Raw genomic sequence first — 18,263 nt, 5'->3', positions numbered from 1 at the left:
TGGTAAAATACAGTAGAAGAGAATGAAAATGGCAACAAGAGGAAAGAAGAAAGCCTCAGTAGCTGAATTCTGTGAAAATCTTGGCATCCTGAAAGAAGAAAAACAGTGCCTGAAAAACACTGAGCCAGTATTTTATGTACCTACACTTGAGGCTGGCTGTGAGAAGGACTTGATGCAGGCACTGCTCACCATGAGCTGCAGTGGAGAATGGACATGGCTGTGTGGGCAAACTTTCGAGGAATATTATGGGAAATTGCTGTATATTCAGGCAAATGGGCACTAGATTCCTTACTGAGGGATTACTGCCATAGATACTGAACTTGGAAAAAATCCGGCAGTTTAAGATTCCACTCACATCTACTGTATAGTGGAACAGCAAATTAGTTGTCACTAAAGTCCACACTACAGCACACAGATTGACCAGGAACAGATGCAGCCTTGCAAGAAATTTGCAATCACAGCCAGATTCCTGATGAACACATCTGAGGTTTCAGAAAGAGTAAATGCAGACAACACTAGGTAGCAGTACTATTTTAGACAAAAATGGCATCTTTTCAGTGTTCCCAATGGCCCTGCAACAACAGAGATCTGTTATCAGAATTTCTGCCTGGAATCTGTTCCAAATCCCTGAGAATTAACAACTCCCCAGAGGGAACCACAGGCAGAAATCCAGCAGTCCAGGAGTGAGAAAGAGCAGGTAATTCCACAAACCCCTCTTCCAGCAGCAGGAACAGCTTTTAACAGCTCTGACTGCCAATTTTGGTCAAGACAAACAAGAACAGGGGGCTGTGGTGGTATCTCCCCTAAAGACACATCCAGGCCTGACAGAACCAGCAGAAGAGATGCCTTGGTTCTGCCACATCCAGAACATATCATGTATTTCTGCATGAACTGGTAAAGCCTCCTCTCCTGAGTGTCCAGAAAGCCAAAGCCCTGTGCCCTCACTAACCTTCCACTCTCTTTTTGTGAAGGGGGGGTCGGCCCTTCTTGTTCCTCACGGAGGAGGCCTTGCTGCTGCTGCTGCCGCTGTTCACCGACATCCTGTCGTCCTCGCCGCCCGTCACCAGCGAGTTCCGGTACGAGATCAGCGGCAGCCACACGTCCTCTCTTCTCTCCATCATCTGCTCTGTCAGGAACTTCTCCAAGTAGGTGTGCCTGGAAAGGAAAGACAGGGGCTACAGAGTGCAGCAGTCTCCCCACAGACACCGCTGTGGCCGCTGTGTCAGCAGCCAGGCTGCATCAGAGCCACTGCTGCAAGGATGCAGGATGTCCTTTGGCATCCTGGAACAAGAGAAATGGCTTAGTCAAGTGCAGGCATTTATTTTTCCGTAAGAAATTTGAACACCTGGTCCACTGCCATGAAAAGTCCAGTGCACACATGTTAACTGAAAGGAGGAACCAACAACTCCCTCTTGGTGTGGAGGACATAGCAACTGTTTTCTTTTTCCATTGATTACTTAATTATGGAATCAGAAATAATCTCTAAAATGAACACGCAAATCTACATAAATGTGATTCTGAATGAGTTTCAGGCTGCAGAGCCAAACATTCAGAGGTTTGGTAAGAGAACTCAGGTACTTTAGCATCACTTCCTGCACCCCTCAGTTACAATTTCCTTTAATACCACCTTGCCAGGTTGCCAGCAGTGGGAGTCAACTCCACACATTCCACATGGAAAGGCAGCATTTTCTCTGTTAGCTCATGGCAGCTCGGAGTTGTTACACAGCCCAGCTCCAGAACAGGCCCAGGGCCCACACTGCTCATGTGAGGGTAACATCACATCAGTTTTTTGATTCAGTGAATGGCATAACTTTGTTCAAGAAACAGCAGGTTCCTGTCTACTCTTTTATTGAATATTGTCAATGCTTCCTCCTTCCCTTTTCCATTTGAATAAATCCATAAATGGCTATCAACACTTCTGAAGGTTACTCATAAAATGAGTAGCCAGATTAACAGGCTTAGGAAAATGAAATTAAATCAGTGTGGCTGCTTCACTCCCAAACTGGAAGCTTCTCCCTTTTCTAGCCCCAGAGGAAAAAGCAAGCAGCCAGCAGAAGGAAGGAGAAGCCCTGAGGAACAGCAGTGTGTGCTGCACCCTGTCAGGAAGGTGCTCTGGAGCAATGCCCTGACACCTGCAGGCTCTTGGGTGGATGATTTGGGGGTTGAGGCAGGGAAGCCAAGCTGGAGAACCTGGGCAGCCAGACAGCCACGTGTTCCTGAGACTGTCAGGGCCCCAGAGCACTTCTGGCTGCAGCCAAGAGTCCATCTCTGAGTCTGGGGAGGGCCTCTGGGCAGGGAGGGAGGGAAGTGATCCTGAACATGGGACTTCTCCAGCAGATGGTGGTCATGGACCTTCCTGCACACAGACAGCCCCTGTGCTGGGGGAGAGGTCCCTATGGATTGGAGGAGCTACAGAAAAGGGCAAATCCAGCACCCCACTCCTGTCCTGTCAGTGGAGCACTCTGTTCTAAGTGCCAGTGGCACTTAGACCACCATGTAGGAGAACCAGCAGCTCAGCTAGAAAGACAAGCCAAAAAATCCTATTATCCTTAAGTCCTGTCTTGAGGAAGAGGATAGAGGCTGACAAGATTCCAGGATATAACAATGGAAAGCAGATGCACAAATGGAGTGCCAAGACAGCCTAACTGGATCATCCCATTCCCTAGCTCCTTTAACTATTTGTCCTACAGTGTTCACTGACTTGAGAAATTATTGATACAATGAAAAAGTGTAATTGGTTCAAGTGTGTACACATTAAAAATTATCCAAAGTTAACCAAGCTGCATTTCTTAGTGCACAGATAAAGCTGTAATATTCATAGCTGTTAACCCTAACAGAAAAGTCGTTTAAAATAAATGTCTTCACAGAAAAACATCTGTCAAATCTTTACAGCAAGGTCTGACAGAAAGAGTCAGTTGAGGTCATTCCAGTTGATCTTTTTGACTAACACTCAGTGAGGTCACATAATTGACTGGAAAGACACCTATAACCACAAATCAGCAGATCTGGCAACTGCACTTTTAAACTGGTCATAAAGTTATTCAGTCAATTTAGTTCCACACTGGGCACATAGTGCTTGGCTGATGTTTGACTGGAGTCCTCTTCCCATATATTAAAAGAAACAACAAATACAGGTTTACAATTTCTGTACATAAAGACAGAAGTCTTTATTCTGCAGTGGTGACAGCCTGTAAATTACCTGCACTGATAATGTTGAATTTCTTTTCTTCTAGAGTAAAAAAGGACTTTTTATTTTCAATACCCCATGAGAAATTTTACATAACATAGTTTTGAGAGGTCTCAAACTCACCTCATTAGCAGGTCTGATTTTTCTTTTCCCATTTATTTTTATTACTTTAAAACACAAAAGCATGAGTAAGTATGTATGTGAAATGTCCCATGGACTTTCTGCAGCCCTGGTTAGATTGTAGAGACCTCAAAGGAGAGAGCTGAAACCCACAGTGCAGGGATTAACAGAGCCCAGGGAAGAAAACAGAGCATTACTTACACAGTCTTTTTGTCCTGTCGCAGGAGTTTGGAAGAAAATTCACTAAGCACTTCCAGGAAAGCAAGGTTAGGAGGTGGATAATCTTGTCCTTTCTGATTCTGATATTTGAAGGCAAACTCTATGCCATCTCTACAGTACAGAAATATGAACATGTTCAGACATTTGCAACAAAAACAAACAACCAAACAACACAAAAAACCAAACCCAAAAAAGCAAACGAAAAGCCCAACCCAACACCCAAACAAGGTGCCCAAATCTGAGCTGTGATGAAACTGTTTGAATCCTGAGGTCCCATCACAATGGAACTCCCCATTACCAGCAAACAGCAGCTTTTGGACAAAGGGGAATGCAGAGTTCCCTGTGGATTTGTGAGGCCCCCTCAGATAAGCCCATGGCCAGTCCCTGTAAGAGGGAACTTGCCCAGTGAGGGAACTGGGCAGGTGCAGCCCAGGGCAGGAGCTGCATGGAATGTGTCAGATCAAACAGGAGCCAACCTCTGCAGCCAGAGCAGAGAACTGAGTACCCAGATCAGGGACACTTGGTTCTGCTCTGTCACCTGTGACTAAAGAGAACACTGTCCCTTCCCTCACCCAGCAAGGCACAAGTGTCCCCTTACTCCTGGCCTGGCTGAGGACATGTCTGGTGCATCCTGACCAATCCGTGCTGATCTTGGTCTCAAGGACTGAGTCTCTGAGACACCAAACATTGGCATTTGAACTTTTTTATGGCATGGAAAAGTCATAATTTAAATTTAGCAGAACCTTTCCATGCTTTTCTATGCAGCAATTGCCTAAAAATTTTCAGTCCACTTTAAAAGATTTCCAAAATATTTTTGGAGTATCTCTTCATAACAGCCATTTGTTCCTCCAGATTCCACAGTGGTGTGGAACAAAGAACCATCCTCAGTTGTTAGACACAACCCACCTGAGATAAACATAACCATGCCAATAAATTCCAATAAATAATTAGGTAGCAGCTAGTTTGTTTTCTTTCTACTTACACACATGTAGACCCCTCCAACTAAAGTAGAAAAAATATATAATTATTCAATGGCCTGTTGAGATTATGTATCCTGAGAAAGGGAATGCTGAACAAGAATTTTAATCTGAAGTAGTGTAAAAATATAGTTTATTTACCACCACTCACTTGTGTAGTGTGGCCACAGCCTCTCTTGTCTTGATCTGATCCAAGCCAAAAGTGAGGGCAAACCGCCGGGCCAGCTCCTTAATGCCACTTACATGGGCAGATGTCCTGTCCAGGTTGGGACCTTGCTCCTGAACAAGCTCATTGAACAGCTGCAGAGAGAGTTCAGAGGTTGACATCTGTGAGCTGGGAAACACTTTTATTGAGAAAGGCTTGGGTTCTAAACCTGCTCCATCTGAGAATGGCCTTTGTGATGACTTTTTGCACTGAGACATAACAGAGTCCCTGTCACCTGCCAGAATTTCTTCTGTCCCTCTGCTGGTTGCCAGCTGTCCCCCCTCTTCTACTCATGTGGAGTTATTTTGGTGGAATTCTGCACCCACCCTCCCTCAATTCCATCTATCATTCTCCTAACTCATCAAGAAGGTTCTGCATTCTCGTGCTGTTCTCTGAAGCACCTCCATCACCCATCAGATCTGGTGGTGCTCTGAAATTTGGGGATCCAAACTGCAGCTTCTCCACTGCAGCCTCAGTGCCTGTTGGCCCAGCACTGCTGCCTCCAAGGCTCTCCCAGCACAGTATTGAAGTGCTTGATGCTTTTCCAGCCAGTTCTACCTCTCCTGGCACTGCCATTTACACCTCATCTCTCACTGGTTGCTGAGAGCATCCAGGCAGACAGTGCCAGTGAGGATATTAAATCAGGCTCCATTACAGTCACTGTTTCTCTCATCTCCACAAGCTCTGTTACCATGTAATTAATGACAGCAGCTTAATTGGACAGGATTCCTCCTTGACAAATCCACACTGGCTGCTACCTATCAGTGAGGCACTTGCAAACAGCTCCTCTCCTTACTTTTTTCATGGAATTTTGTCAGCCTGACTGATCTGAGGCACCTGCTTCCTCCTCTCCAAGTTTTACAGACATGGGCTGCTTTGACACACCCTGATTCTTCTGGAAGTACATCTGTTTTTCTCAGGTTTGCACAGATCTCTCTCAGCTTCCAGATTGCTACAGCAAATCCCTTAGGAAGGGATTTTGGGAGGTCCAGCTCATTTGAGAGCATCTAATTAGCAGAAGTAATTTCTCTATGGAATGGCTATAGCTGGTTCTTCAAGGGCCTAAGTGGTATTTAGTGCACTTTGTGCTGTTGCTTGATAGATGTCATCAGCAGGCAGTAATTTATGAGTGATGTAAAGAGATTTTTTCTTGAAAAAACATGTCTAACAGTATTGGAAGACTTAATTAGCTGGAAATTTGAAAAATTCATCAGTATTTAGACAAAGTATAAGGAAGATGCATTACTTCAGCAAATGCTAAGAAGAAAAAGCCATCCTAATTCTTCTTCTTGACTCAGGATCAATAAACAAATGCCATGAATCATCTTGGACCAAACTGCCTCCAAGGCTCTTCTCTCCCTCCCTTCCATTTTTACCTACCCAAGCTTTGCCAGTGTGGGCCTGCGGAGACAGAGATCACTGAGACAAAGGGGCACTGACAGCCTAAACTGGGGAGCAGGAAAATGAAGAAAATGTCCTAAGTGCAGCATTTCTGCTTCCCTGTAAAGTGCATCAGAGGAAATCCTGGCCAGGGCTTTTTGCAATGAGGCATTTTTAACAGGAAAAAAAAAAAAAAAAAAAATCAATGCTCTTACCTGTTGCAAGCTGAGGATGAGTGTCTTTGCACACTGGATTTTATCTATTTGCCTGGTTTTGCTCAGGGTTTCCTTAATGATATCTCCATAGTCATTGTAGTACTAAGAACAAATGTGGGGAAAAAAAACTTGAAATCAAATTTCTTATACAATTTCTTACAGTTTTCCCAAGAGAAAGATTACTTGTAATTCTTGATTTGAAAAGGCAGCAGTTGCTCAAATCCAGATTTTTGCGGGGCGGGGGGCAGTTTCAGTATCAAAATTTAAATCAAACCATGTGATAAGGTAGGGAACTTCTGTATTTATTATCTTTTGTAACAAACATGTTGAAAACCAAAAAAAGAGCATTTCCTTCCCCAAACTAAGCACTTGATGAAGGTGACCCATGGCTGCCAATTCTAAGCAACAACATGACACTGATCCAACAGCCCCTATAGAAGCAGGTGTGAACAGACACCAGCACAGAGGTGTGTGCTCCTTGTACACTGAGGGGAAAGGAATTCACCAAAGCCAAGAAGTGGAGTAAAGAATGAGTCAGCATGGAGTGCTGTTTCTCTTTATGTTAACAGAATGGTTGCTGAAAGCCACAGCCTATTGTGCTGCCCATCTGAGTAGAAAAGCTGTATTATCATTACAAATTCCAAGCTGAGAATATATTTTTTCCAACAGTATTCTTTCAGCCTCATTGATGTTTCTGCATTTGCAGTCACTTATTTTCATTCCCTCTAAAAAAACTGCTTTTGCCTTCTTTGGTACTAATTCAAATTAAATTTCTCTCCCTCTCCCCCAGTCTTAAGAGAAGGAAGGGTGTGGGGAGAGGAGCTAGAGCAGCAGGGAGGGAACTCACCTGGATGGTGACAGCTTCAGTTTCAAACTCCCACTCTGACAAACAATCCCTAAGCAAGACTAACCCTGACTGATGGCTACAGTGTGTCCTGGGAATTTTATTGTGCTGTGTGTGCCTGATGAACAGGAGAATTTCAAGTTAAACCCTTTATGTTTCACATCAAGATCTCCAACAGTGTCTAGAGTAAAGGACCTGCTCTGTCTTCCAGTTCTTCCCCCTGGATTGTCACCTCTGTGATGACAATCCCCTGCAGGGACAGGTGGGACAGGACCTGAGGGGTCAGTGGCAGGACTGCTGATGTGCCTGTTCTGGCAGGTGAACTCCCATGTGCAGGAGCAGCAGAAGCTGAAGTCCTTCTGACCTTCAATGCCCTAAAAGCTCTGTGGAAGCAGCCAAAGTTAAGAAGATACTCAGCCACCAAAGACCCACTTCCAGCACACCCACCCAGAGCTGCTTTGTCCTGCTGTCCTGTTCAAACCAACCTCCTCTGACAAGAACCAAGCCTGGGACACTGACAGTGGAACATGGCATGGAACAGGAAACTTACTGGGGATTCTAGAGATGGATCTGAGGAGCAGGGTGAGAAACTGTGGAGTGGAGCCTCTCTGGAAACACTCAGCACCTCAGGAGCAGCTTTTGGTGCTGTCTTAAACAAAGCACATGTGCTACAAAGAGGGTGAGGTCAGAGCTTGCTGCTGCTCAGTGCCAGGTGTTGTTTAGAAAGGAAATGTACCACACAGGATCAAATAAAGCTGAAAAAGCTTTCAGGAGTGTAACACATTCCTGGCAGGGATGGCAGAAGCCCTAACACTGCAGACTGGGCTCAGTCAGGACAGGAGGATGCATATGCATAGCCTGTACCTTCATATAGTGTTTGAAGATATCTGCTGCTGCATGCATGTCCACAATGTCATAAATTATCAGCTTGCTAAAGGCAGCCAGAAGGTTTCTTCTCTTATGTAAAGCTTCTATTTTGTTTGCTTCATCCTCTTCATCTCCCTCTGAAAGCATCATAAGAATCTTTGTAAGTAACTGTTAAGTTCTAAAACAACATTATCAAAGGGGAGCTTTTAGAAAAAAAAAATCAATTCTTGAACATGAAGCAAGAAGGATTGTTGAAGAAGAAGCTAAAAGGAAAAGTGATAAGTCTTGAGTCCTGCCTCCTTGGAAACTTCCAGGGAAGTTCAGGAACATGGCACACCACTGACCAAGGCTGCTCTCCATAATCCTGAGGAGATCCTGGATATAATCCACATCAAACTGAGCCATTTATTTCCTATAACCTGTGAAAGACCACAGCAAACTCTTGCTGAATGCTCTTACTTAACTTCTCCAACACAGGACATTCACAGAGACTTCATTAACATGACCAAGCTACAAATATTAACAAAAGAAAAATCAGAAGCACCAGTGCTTCTGCATGCCTTAGATTTTCAGATGTGAAATCAATGCTCTGAAGAACAGGAAGTAAAATCCAGTTGTAAGAAGCATTAACACTGAATGGCAATGCCATAAATATTAAGTCCCTATGCAAGGCTTTACTCTGTGAATGAAAAATAAACTACAAACATAAAATCTTAAATATAGCTATTATATAATAAAAGCATATTCCAAAACTTATATAAGAAACTTCAGAGTAGTGACCTTCCAAAAAGTAGGAATATTTCTGAAAACATTTGAACAAACTGATCAGAAAATTAGATTTTCTCCTTTCTTTGGTGTCTGGTATGAAAAAAAGCTAAACATACCCATGCTCTGATTTTCATCATCTTGGTCAATAAACACATGATCCATGACAAAACTGAGGAGTTCTGACTGGAGGCCTGAGTCTGGATTGAACACCAAAGGCTGGAGCCCTTCTCGACCTCCCGTCATCAGCTGGTGACTAAAAATCATCAGGAGATCACAGAGCAGCATGAAAGCCTGCAAGGCAAAAGAGAATGAATGCAGTGACAAGCCAAAAAAGGAAAACAAAGAACCACTGATCTAATTTCCAGATATCCCCTGCTACTGTTAAACAGCTTCTTAAACCATTCTCAGGTGTAGCTGTTTATGTGCTGTGAAAAGTATTCCCTAATGGTTTCCTCTGCTTTGGAATGCTGTGCCTTTGGTTCCTAGGTCAGGAACTGTGGTTCTTACCTTCTCCATGTCCCACATGACCTATATTAAACTTCCATTTCTTCTCTAGGAAAAGAACTCTAAATCTACCTCTGATCCAAGGCCTGCAGCAAAATTTGTAGTAAAGAGAGCACCACCTCTTTTGATAAACAGTCAAAAAAATCCAACAAGTAAAAACATGACCAACACCAAGGGAAAATTCAAGCTGAGTCACTGTCAGACCCCAAAAATACAAACAGCCACAGCAAGGAAATTTTTGCAGAATTTCATCAAAAGCTCTTGCAAAAAAAAGAACCAAGTTTGTCTGCACAGCTTTCAAATCCAGACAAAAGCCAACCTGGGCAGAACTGTCCATGATTTATGCTCATTACTATTATACCCTCATTACCTGAGACAGGAAAGAAGGCAGCTGTCACTACCTTCCTTCCTTCCTTCCAAGGGCTCATTCCTGCATGGCAATAACACTGTTTTGCCCCCACGTGGCTCCTGTTGGGGTCTCACAGCCAGCTGTCTGCATTTGATCACATTCATCATCTTTCCAAAGCTTTTTTATTCATAGCTTCTCTATTTTTAACCTCAGGTTCTGAAAACTTTACAAATTCCCAAAATAAAATCTGAACTACCTAGTAAATGCTGAACTTCCTAGTGGCTCCCTTATTTCTGGGAGTATGTTATAAAATCTGAATGAGCTACACTCAGGCAAGAACAGATGCAAATCATTGCAAACTATGTTCTGTTGAGACCTTAGGAACAGATGTTGCTATTTGGGATTTTTCTCCCTTTGATCCAAAAGGCTGTGATTCATTCTAGTGATGATCTCACCTGCTCTAAACTCCCCTGATACTCAATAGAACTGAAGCTCTTCCTAATGCAGAGCTCTAAAAAAGAGCAGATGAGTAATGCACTGCTGGTGCTGAGTCCTGTCCAATATAAAGGCAGCAGTGGGCTCAGTCACAGGGTATTTATTTCCCTCAAACACTCATGGAAAAGTTGAAATGTTTCAGACTTGTTTCTCTAAATACTTCATACATCATTCCTTCCTTTGATATGGACATCAACTTTGTCTGGAAAGAATGTCTGGAGCAAGGATCAAGTATGGTAGGGAGACAATAAAATTTGCACATAATTCCCCAAAAAAATCCAGTAAAACAAAGCACTAAATAGCACTTCTGCATTCACAGAAATACACTTTTTAAGGAAGAAAACAAGAGCAAATCATAGAAGAGTCAGCTGGAATGGGTCCCTGGAGTCTCCAGCCTACTCTACCCTGGACACGCTCTGGGCCGTGGGTTTTTCTGGCTGAGGCTTCAAAACTTCCCCACAACTGCAAAGGAGCTTCTCAAGAAAGTTTAAATTATCAATGAAAAAAACCATTGTGGCCATGGGCAAGAAGAGAAAAAATTCATGTTAATACACCTCAAGAAGAAACCCACTGCAGGAATGGGAAGGAACATTTGCCATTTGCTGAGGCAGGAAGGATGGCAGGTCCAGCTCGAGCTGGAAGGGAGGTATTTGCATGGAGCTAGAAGATATTTTCACATTATACAATATTAATATAATATACCAAGAGTAACTACTCTGAGTATTAAAAAACAATTACTAAAGCAAAATCTTTGCTGGAAGCCAATGACACAGAAGTCTTTTGGAAACACATAAACTACTGACATCTCTGAGCATTTAATGTTTATATTTAGCAACCTGAAGAACAGAGAGTAAATGCCAAGCAGAGCTATCTTTCAAAGAAATAAAAGTGTCTTTTAAGAAGTATTATATTTTAAATACCACAGGCAAAAACCCCAGGCCAGTTATTAGTTATACTCTGCAAAATCTGGGGAGGTCTGATAGAAATGCCATTTGTAGACAAATGTCATAGACATAAATCAGTGTATGTTCACATAACCTCAGCTAACAAACCAGCTACTGTGTCCTGCAGAGACAGATTTAATTCTTTCAACAAACCCTTTGATTCAATGGGAAAAATCAAAAAATATTCAGCTCATTTGAGGTCTCAGTCACCCTCCAGTAGTGACTATTTCCTTTTAAATAGAAATGCCTAGTGCCTTGTAATCCAGTGTCTGCAGGAAAAGTCTTTCATCTGAGGTGACTGCATTGGATGCCTGAAGTCACGAGGGCTGGAAATGAGCCTGAGCATCCAGGTAATCCTTACTCACTGTTAATGAAAAGTTATCTTGTCCTGAGCTGTGCTTTGGAAGTTCTGTGAATACAGCTGCTCTTCTGGGCTGCTTGTTCAGGTTCATTTAGACAGGAGCACAGATGATTTTGCTTTGACATAGCATTGTTTTGAGTTTTACTACACTTTAACACACACTTTTCTAAGAGACAGACTTTTCCTTTACCTGTTCTTTGACTGGAGTGTTGACATTTGATAGACACTGCTGGCAGACAGCCAAGAAGGATTTCACAGTTTTCCTCAATACCAACAAGTCCTCCTGGAAGAAAGATTAAAAAAGGAAGTATATAAAAATTAGTAAGAAGTTTCTTGGAGGAAGCAAAATAAAGAAATGGTGGTGATTTCATACATTCTACAAAAAGCTGTGAAAGAAATAAGCTATTCAAAAAGAACAAACACAGAAACAGTCCCTTGGTCTTACAGTGATGATGAACCATTCACCAAGAAGAAAACAAGAACCCCAAATTAAACGAAATGAGATGAATACACAGCAGGACGCCTGGCCCACGCTCTGCAGACCTTCCCCCAAGACAGCCCTCTCAGCTTCCACGTGGAAGAGGCAATGTCCTGCAGAACAACCACCAAGCAAATGTGAAGAACCTACATAATGCCCATGCAATGTTTTCCTTGCTGAAATCTTTTACTGATGCTGGCTGTTCAGCCCATGTGTCTCAGTTCTGGTTTTAGCTTTTCTTGTGCTTCCTGCCATGAGCTCTCATTGATCTGTGTTTACTGCAGAGCCTTTTTGTGGTCCATATGTTCTCCCTGTGCTGGTTCACAACACAGGACTGCCAGTGTGCCCAAGCACCCAGAGTGTTCCCAAAGCTCTGAATTTCTCATCACTTCCAATGGTGTGAGTGGGATTTGCTGGTATGGACACAAGGTCTGTGCACTCCCTCACCTTCCTATTCCTGAGCAGTTCTTCTCTGATGATGCAGCCATGCTGCCACTGCATTACTCTGCCATTACAGAATCTCTAAGACAGTTCTGCTCTGTTCTAATCCACAACTTGCCATTAATCACCCCTCTTTTTTTTTCCTGAATATAAACCTTCCATTTGGCAGCATCAAGATGCTTCTTTTTTTAAAATTCTAAATTGTGTTTTGTTTGCCAATTGATCTATATCATCCCCATTTTCAGGGCCTTCCCAGATGACTGATAAAAATGACCCTTTTTTTAGGAGAGAACAGATCTCTGCCAGAATGCATCAGAAACTATTCCATTGTGCAAGGATTGCTCACCTACAATTTTTCTTTAATACATGGATCAGTTTTGGGCTATTGAATATGAGTTACATTAAATCCAAACATGCATCTAAAATGCAATGTGGTGTTAACATCTTAAAGACACTGGTGTTTCAATTGATTTTCTTCTCAGTCAAAAATGCAATCTTGTCAACAAGAAATTGATGTGTTTCTTCTAATCTTTAGTTGTTGGCCCTTCAGCCTTGTACCAACTGTGTTGTCTATCTTCCACTCCAAGATTCTACCTAGGATTGATGCCAGGCTTATCAGTTCACTGTTACACAATCACCTGATTTACCCCTCCAAGCACTGGGATTACAATCACCTTCCTGCTTTCTACTTTCTATTGCAATTACCTTCCATTTAGATGTTCCTGAATTCAAGAGAGAAACTAAAACCCAGGAAAAAACCTACATACAGGTTAAAAAGGGAATGATTGTGTCTCCCATTTTTCTTTCTGTCAAAGTGACTAACAAGCAGGTACATGGATTTATTACCCTCTCTCCTGACAGCATAGCATGATAGAGATTCATATTGCAAAGTTACAGAGAAAGCCCAGCTGAACAGTGCAATGGAGCCATCTGGAACTCTTCTGAGCTTGGAGAAATCCCCAGACTACTGAAGAGTGGGGATTTTTTTCAACAGAGAAAATGAGAAGTAAAAAAAAAAAAAAAAATTAGATTTCCAAGTCTTTGAGTATTCTGGGGTGCACAGCCCAGGCTCTTGAGGTGTGAGTATCTGATCTGCCTTCAGCAGAAAAGCTGACATGAAACCATTTTATCATCCTGTTGGCTGTTAGACAAAACCATGGGGTCACAACTCTGCAATTTAACTGCAGGAAGAAGAACAAGCTGCTGAGAGCAAGGACTGGAGTCTGTGCCACCACCCAAGCACAAACCCAGGTGCTCAAAAGACTCATGTCTACAATTCTTCAGGTACTTTCTAGCTTTAAATTAAAGCTTGATTTTTCCATTGAAGTAATTTTAAAATGCTGTGCTTTTGCTATGTTCATCACACAAACCCCATCCTCTTCTCCCTATGTGCTCTCTGCTTTTCCTCTGAAGTATTTATTATTTGCAGTATTAACTTCAACTTCACAGGGCTGAAGAACTCTCAGCTTCCACTCCAACTGTGGAAAATGGCCCAACCTTTTGTACCTTGTGACTTTTTTCTTCCCTTTAGCTTTTTGTGCCTTCTGTCATCATGCCCATATAAATATGAAAAGTCACCAAGTCACCACATTGTTCTTTAAACCCCTTTTTAAACCAGGTCTCCTAAGTCCTCTGCCCACCAATCACACATAGCCAAGCATTTGGCTACTCTGGCAGCTGCTTACTCACAACTGGCTGACCTCTGTCTTGCCTCTCAATGTTTGCTCTAGTCATGCTTTATTTTTACTGTTCCAAGTTTTAGGACTCTATTGTTCTGCAAGTATTTCCTTCTCAGTACATACAAGACACATACAAGTGCACAGTACAATGTCCTGGGTACCTGGGATATGGCTGAAGAAATCCAGGTGGAAACAAGTGTCTGCTCTAATCCACAAGTCTCCTGCCTCAGGACTGTACCTGCTTCCCCAGACTGACAGAAGAGAGAATTCCAGGGGAGAAATTACCACTTTCCCTTGGAACCACCCTCAAACCCCTTTCTACCTGAGGAGGAGTTCTCCTCCAGGCTATAACAGGCTGCTCCCACAAGCTATGGAGGATGAGCTTTCTCCCCCCAGGACAGTGCTGGCTCCCCCAAAGAGCACCAGTTTGCACAAACAGCCTCAGCCTCCAGTGAATATGGACAGAGGGAGACCAAAGGTTACAACATCAGACTGTGGATATTTCAAGGTTTACACATTTCATTCTTATCTGCTGCAGCCTTCCTTTCAGTAACCAATTTTTCCTTTCAGATTTTAGACACCAAGGTGACTCCACAGGACACCCTTCTCTCCACAGGCTGGCTTGAAGAAGTGTTTCAAAATAACTCTACCCCAACTCTCTGCTGTATTTAACTGATAAAATCTTTGTTGTTGGCCAGAGAATTTGGACTTTCTTAATACTTCAAATAATCATTAATTATCACCCTCCTGCTAAATGCCTTTGATACATTTTTATGCTGATAAAAATGTATCAAAGATACTCCCTTTGGCTCTATTTACAAATGATATTGAGCAGTGAGGAGCACCTCACCCCCTGCTAACAGCCTGGAGAAACAAGAGCTCTTTGTGTGTAACTTGGGGAGGGGACTTCAGTAACCTGTGACCAGCTGAAAGGCAAGTTTGGAATTTGTAGGTGCTCATTAACATTATAGAAGTGTCCAATATTCTGCTCCTGTATTCTGTAGAGCTGATAGTTATCCTGGAGCTGTGTGGCACTGGCTGTAGGTCAATTATGTGCTGTTAAGAAATCAATGAGCTGATTTGATCCTAATTAGATTTAAACCACAAGAGTTGAGTTTTTCCCTGCCAGACATGGAGGCTCCAGTCCAAAACAGCTGGATCAGGTAGGGAGCCATGATCCAGAACATGCCCAACAGCTGTACTGAGGTATCCCTCACACAGCAATGTGTCCTGGCTTGGCCATAATGCCCAGGACAGCTCCCAAACCAGGGCACTTCTCTCAGGACACAGCTGTATTTTGGAAGCCATTTGAACACCAGACAAAAAATAACTTCATTCCAAACTGACTCTGCTCCCAGTGTATGCCTATGGTTGTCAAGTATGACTGCACCACAGAATCAATACAAGGTACAAAAATTACCAAGCAATTCTGAACTGCAGCCAAATAATTCACTTTGAAGGAAACCTTGCCAGAATTCCCCATCTCACCTGCAAACTCCCTGCAAAAAAAGGTGCACCTGATGGCTGCAAAGCACTGTACTTACAACTCCAAAATGTTCCTATACTTCATCCTGTGCATTGACTGCCTAAATGGGACCTCATGAGGTGAAACAGAGCAGCTACTACTGCCAGCATGAGGTCACACAAATGACCCAGCTGGCAGCAGATGAACATTTCTTACAAATCAATCCCTCCATCTCTGATCTCACAGCCTGACTGTTCAAGGGAAAGCTAAAAGATCATCTTTGAAACCTGAGCCTGAGAACAAAAATTCATAAATCTCTGGGATATAGAAAAACAAAGACTTCGGATTAGTTTTACAACATCTTATAAATTCCCTTCTCTCCATTTTCATCTTTAACTTCCTTCCTTTCCCACTAATTCTCCTCCTAACTCTGTTACTACCTCTCCCCTCCCTGCTCTCACCCCTCCTCTACAGGTACCAAGGACTCTTTCCTCCCCTGTCAGAGTTTACCTGATTTGTATCTAAACAGAAACCACCAATTGCTTTCAGCTGGTCTTTTGCTTTGTAATCTTCTGCTTTTATCTCAAACCTGAAAGGCTTGTGAGTCCAAAAGCCTCTCAACTTCTGGCACCTATATCCATTGGTCTACTAAAGATGCCACATGCTACACACCATCACCCCTCTCTGCCCTGAGACCATTGTAGAAACAGCAAAGTATTCCTGGAAACCTGCATGGACCTACATATTAAACTGCTGTGCCAGAAATGTTGCTGTAAAAGCCTGAATACTTCAAAAATACCCACAAAATAAATGTTTTTCATTCTGAGATGCCTCTGTTAATGCCTTTGTCTACCTAAACCTTACAAGTTTAGGTAGACAAAGGTGCCCTTTAATGTCTACCAATTTCCAAGCCTAAATAATGACTTATAAACCAGCCATGGGCAAAATGATTTCCCAATGGATGAAATGCCAGATACAGAGCAGATCAGATCTATTTTCACAGTGAATAAACTAGAGTGGAAAGTTTGATAGCAAAGTGCTCCAGCTGCAGCAGGTCTGTGGTTGCCTCTTTGCCCTAAGCTGAGGCTGCTGCCACTCTGAAGAGCTGCAGGGCACTAATGCTGGAACTAAGCATGCACAAAGGTCCTGGAAAAGTCACATGTCACCTTGTCCTGACCATACTTTTTGTGCATTGGCTTTTTATTAGCAATTGTTACTTCCTTGCCATTTCTATTGCAACATAAAGGGTGTAAGTAGAGAGTAAGCAAAGTAACTTATCACAACAAGATTAAGCTATCTGTGGTCTACAGATCAACAGTATTGCTCACAACTGTTCATGTCAACATTCCTTATCAGCCATGCAAACTGCAGCCCTCACAATAAAGTGTGTTAATTATCCTCAGCAATAAAAATATAATAATCAGCTGCTATAAAATCCTGATAAAAACTATTTACATTGCTTAGACATATGCATGATGTTAAATAGATCCTGAAACACGGAAGAAATCTGAACAACATTTTATATGTTATAAATGACAACAAACAATGGCAAGAATGGAAGTTACAAAGAAATCAGGTGCAACACCTTTCTAGGTAAGTTGTGTCCTGTCAGTAAAATCTGTTTGATCAAATGGCCACTTACTTTGGAAGGGGAGCCCTCAGTGATTTTTACCAGCTGCCAGAGAATAGAGTAGTGGGAACACTGCAGTGCCTGGACAACGATCTGTAACACAAGAACACACAGAATCTCAGCATGCTGCTAACAGCAGGCACAGCAGGAAGTGTATCAGGCACTCTGTGGTGAAAAGACAGGAGCAGCTCTTAGCACTTCTTATTTCCAAGGGTATCAAGTTTTTCCTTGGTTGGTTTGGTGCAATAAGAAATCAGCCAAGTAGAGGCAAAAAAATACCGTGTAAATGCTGGGAAACACCAGAAAACTGCACTGGGCTACAGTAGGAGAGGGTGTCACAGTGTGACAGAAGTACAACCCAACACCTACATCTCCCAGGTCAAAAGCATCTGTTGAAATATCTCTATATCTGGCTTCACTATTAAAGAGCATGGAAATCTGTTCCACTGGCAGATGAACATGTAGCCCATTTGCTCAAAAAAGGGAGAAAATACAACTTGTCCCATGGAGAAGACCAGGGTCAAATCCCTGGTGCCCAGAAAAGCATCCACAGTGTCTCCTGAACAGTTCAAATCCAGAGGAGGTGCTACAACTGCCAAATTACTCAGGGTGGACTGCAGGAAGAAATACTGAGCAGAGCTCAGATTTCAGGACCTTTCCCCTAAAATCTTATGAAGGCATTTGGAGAGCCACACACAGACAGACCCAGAAACTGAGGATGGCTGGCAGCTGCATGGACAGGTTTTATCTGCCAGCCCTGTCCCTCCAGGTAGCACAACTCCAGCATGAAGCAGCAAGTGCAGAGAGAGCACTTTCACACACTGTGTGGCAATGCCTCCTCTTGGGGTCCTTTCTACAAAATTCTTGTTCAGAATTTCATGAGAATTTCTTTTATCTAAATGAAGCTGAGTTAGAATTAACAACTGGCTTCTAACTGAAACAAAATCAAAACTTAGAATGCTTAAATGCTGAAGTAGGAATTCTGCAGTTTAAACAGGAATCATGGGAGAATATGAGGTGGCTCCTATGTTCATCCATGAGAAACAAAAACTCAACTCTGAGGAATAAAGTCCAAGATGTGCTCACTAAAAGAACTCCACTAGGATGTTCCAGTTTCCTGGTTTTCATAAGCTTT

The 18,263-nt window shown here is 42.7% G+C and overlaps 1 protein-coding gene across 1 annotated transcript in view; it reads right to left on the bottom strand.

Moving 5' to 3' along the window:
• Positions 1-18,263, bottom strand: part of STAG1 (stromal antigen 1) — a 153,754-nt gene that overhangs the window by 7,190 nt on the left and 128,301 nt on the right. The window contains 8 exon segments of the mRNA XM_050978174.1: positions 950-1,155; positions 3,509-3,637; positions 4,655-4,803; positions 6,304-6,405; positions 8,012-8,151; positions 8,899-9,073; positions 11,626-11,718; positions 17,141-17,221. Of these exon segments, the coding sequence (XP_050834131.1) occupies positions 950-1,155; positions 3,509-3,637; positions 4,655-4,803; positions 6,304-6,405; positions 8,012-8,151; positions 8,899-9,073; positions 11,626-11,718; positions 17,141-17,221 (1,075 nt within the window).

This window comes from Serinus canaria, chromosome 9 (assembly GCF_022539315.1).
Source record: "Serinus canaria isolate serCan28SL12 chromosome 9, serCan2020, whole genome shotgun sequence".
NCBI lineage: Eukaryota > Metazoa > Chordata > Aves > Passeriformes > Fringillidae > Serinus > Serinus canaria.
Note: the sequence above shows the minus strand (reverse complement) of the source record. Positions and strands in the feature narration are given on the sequence as shown.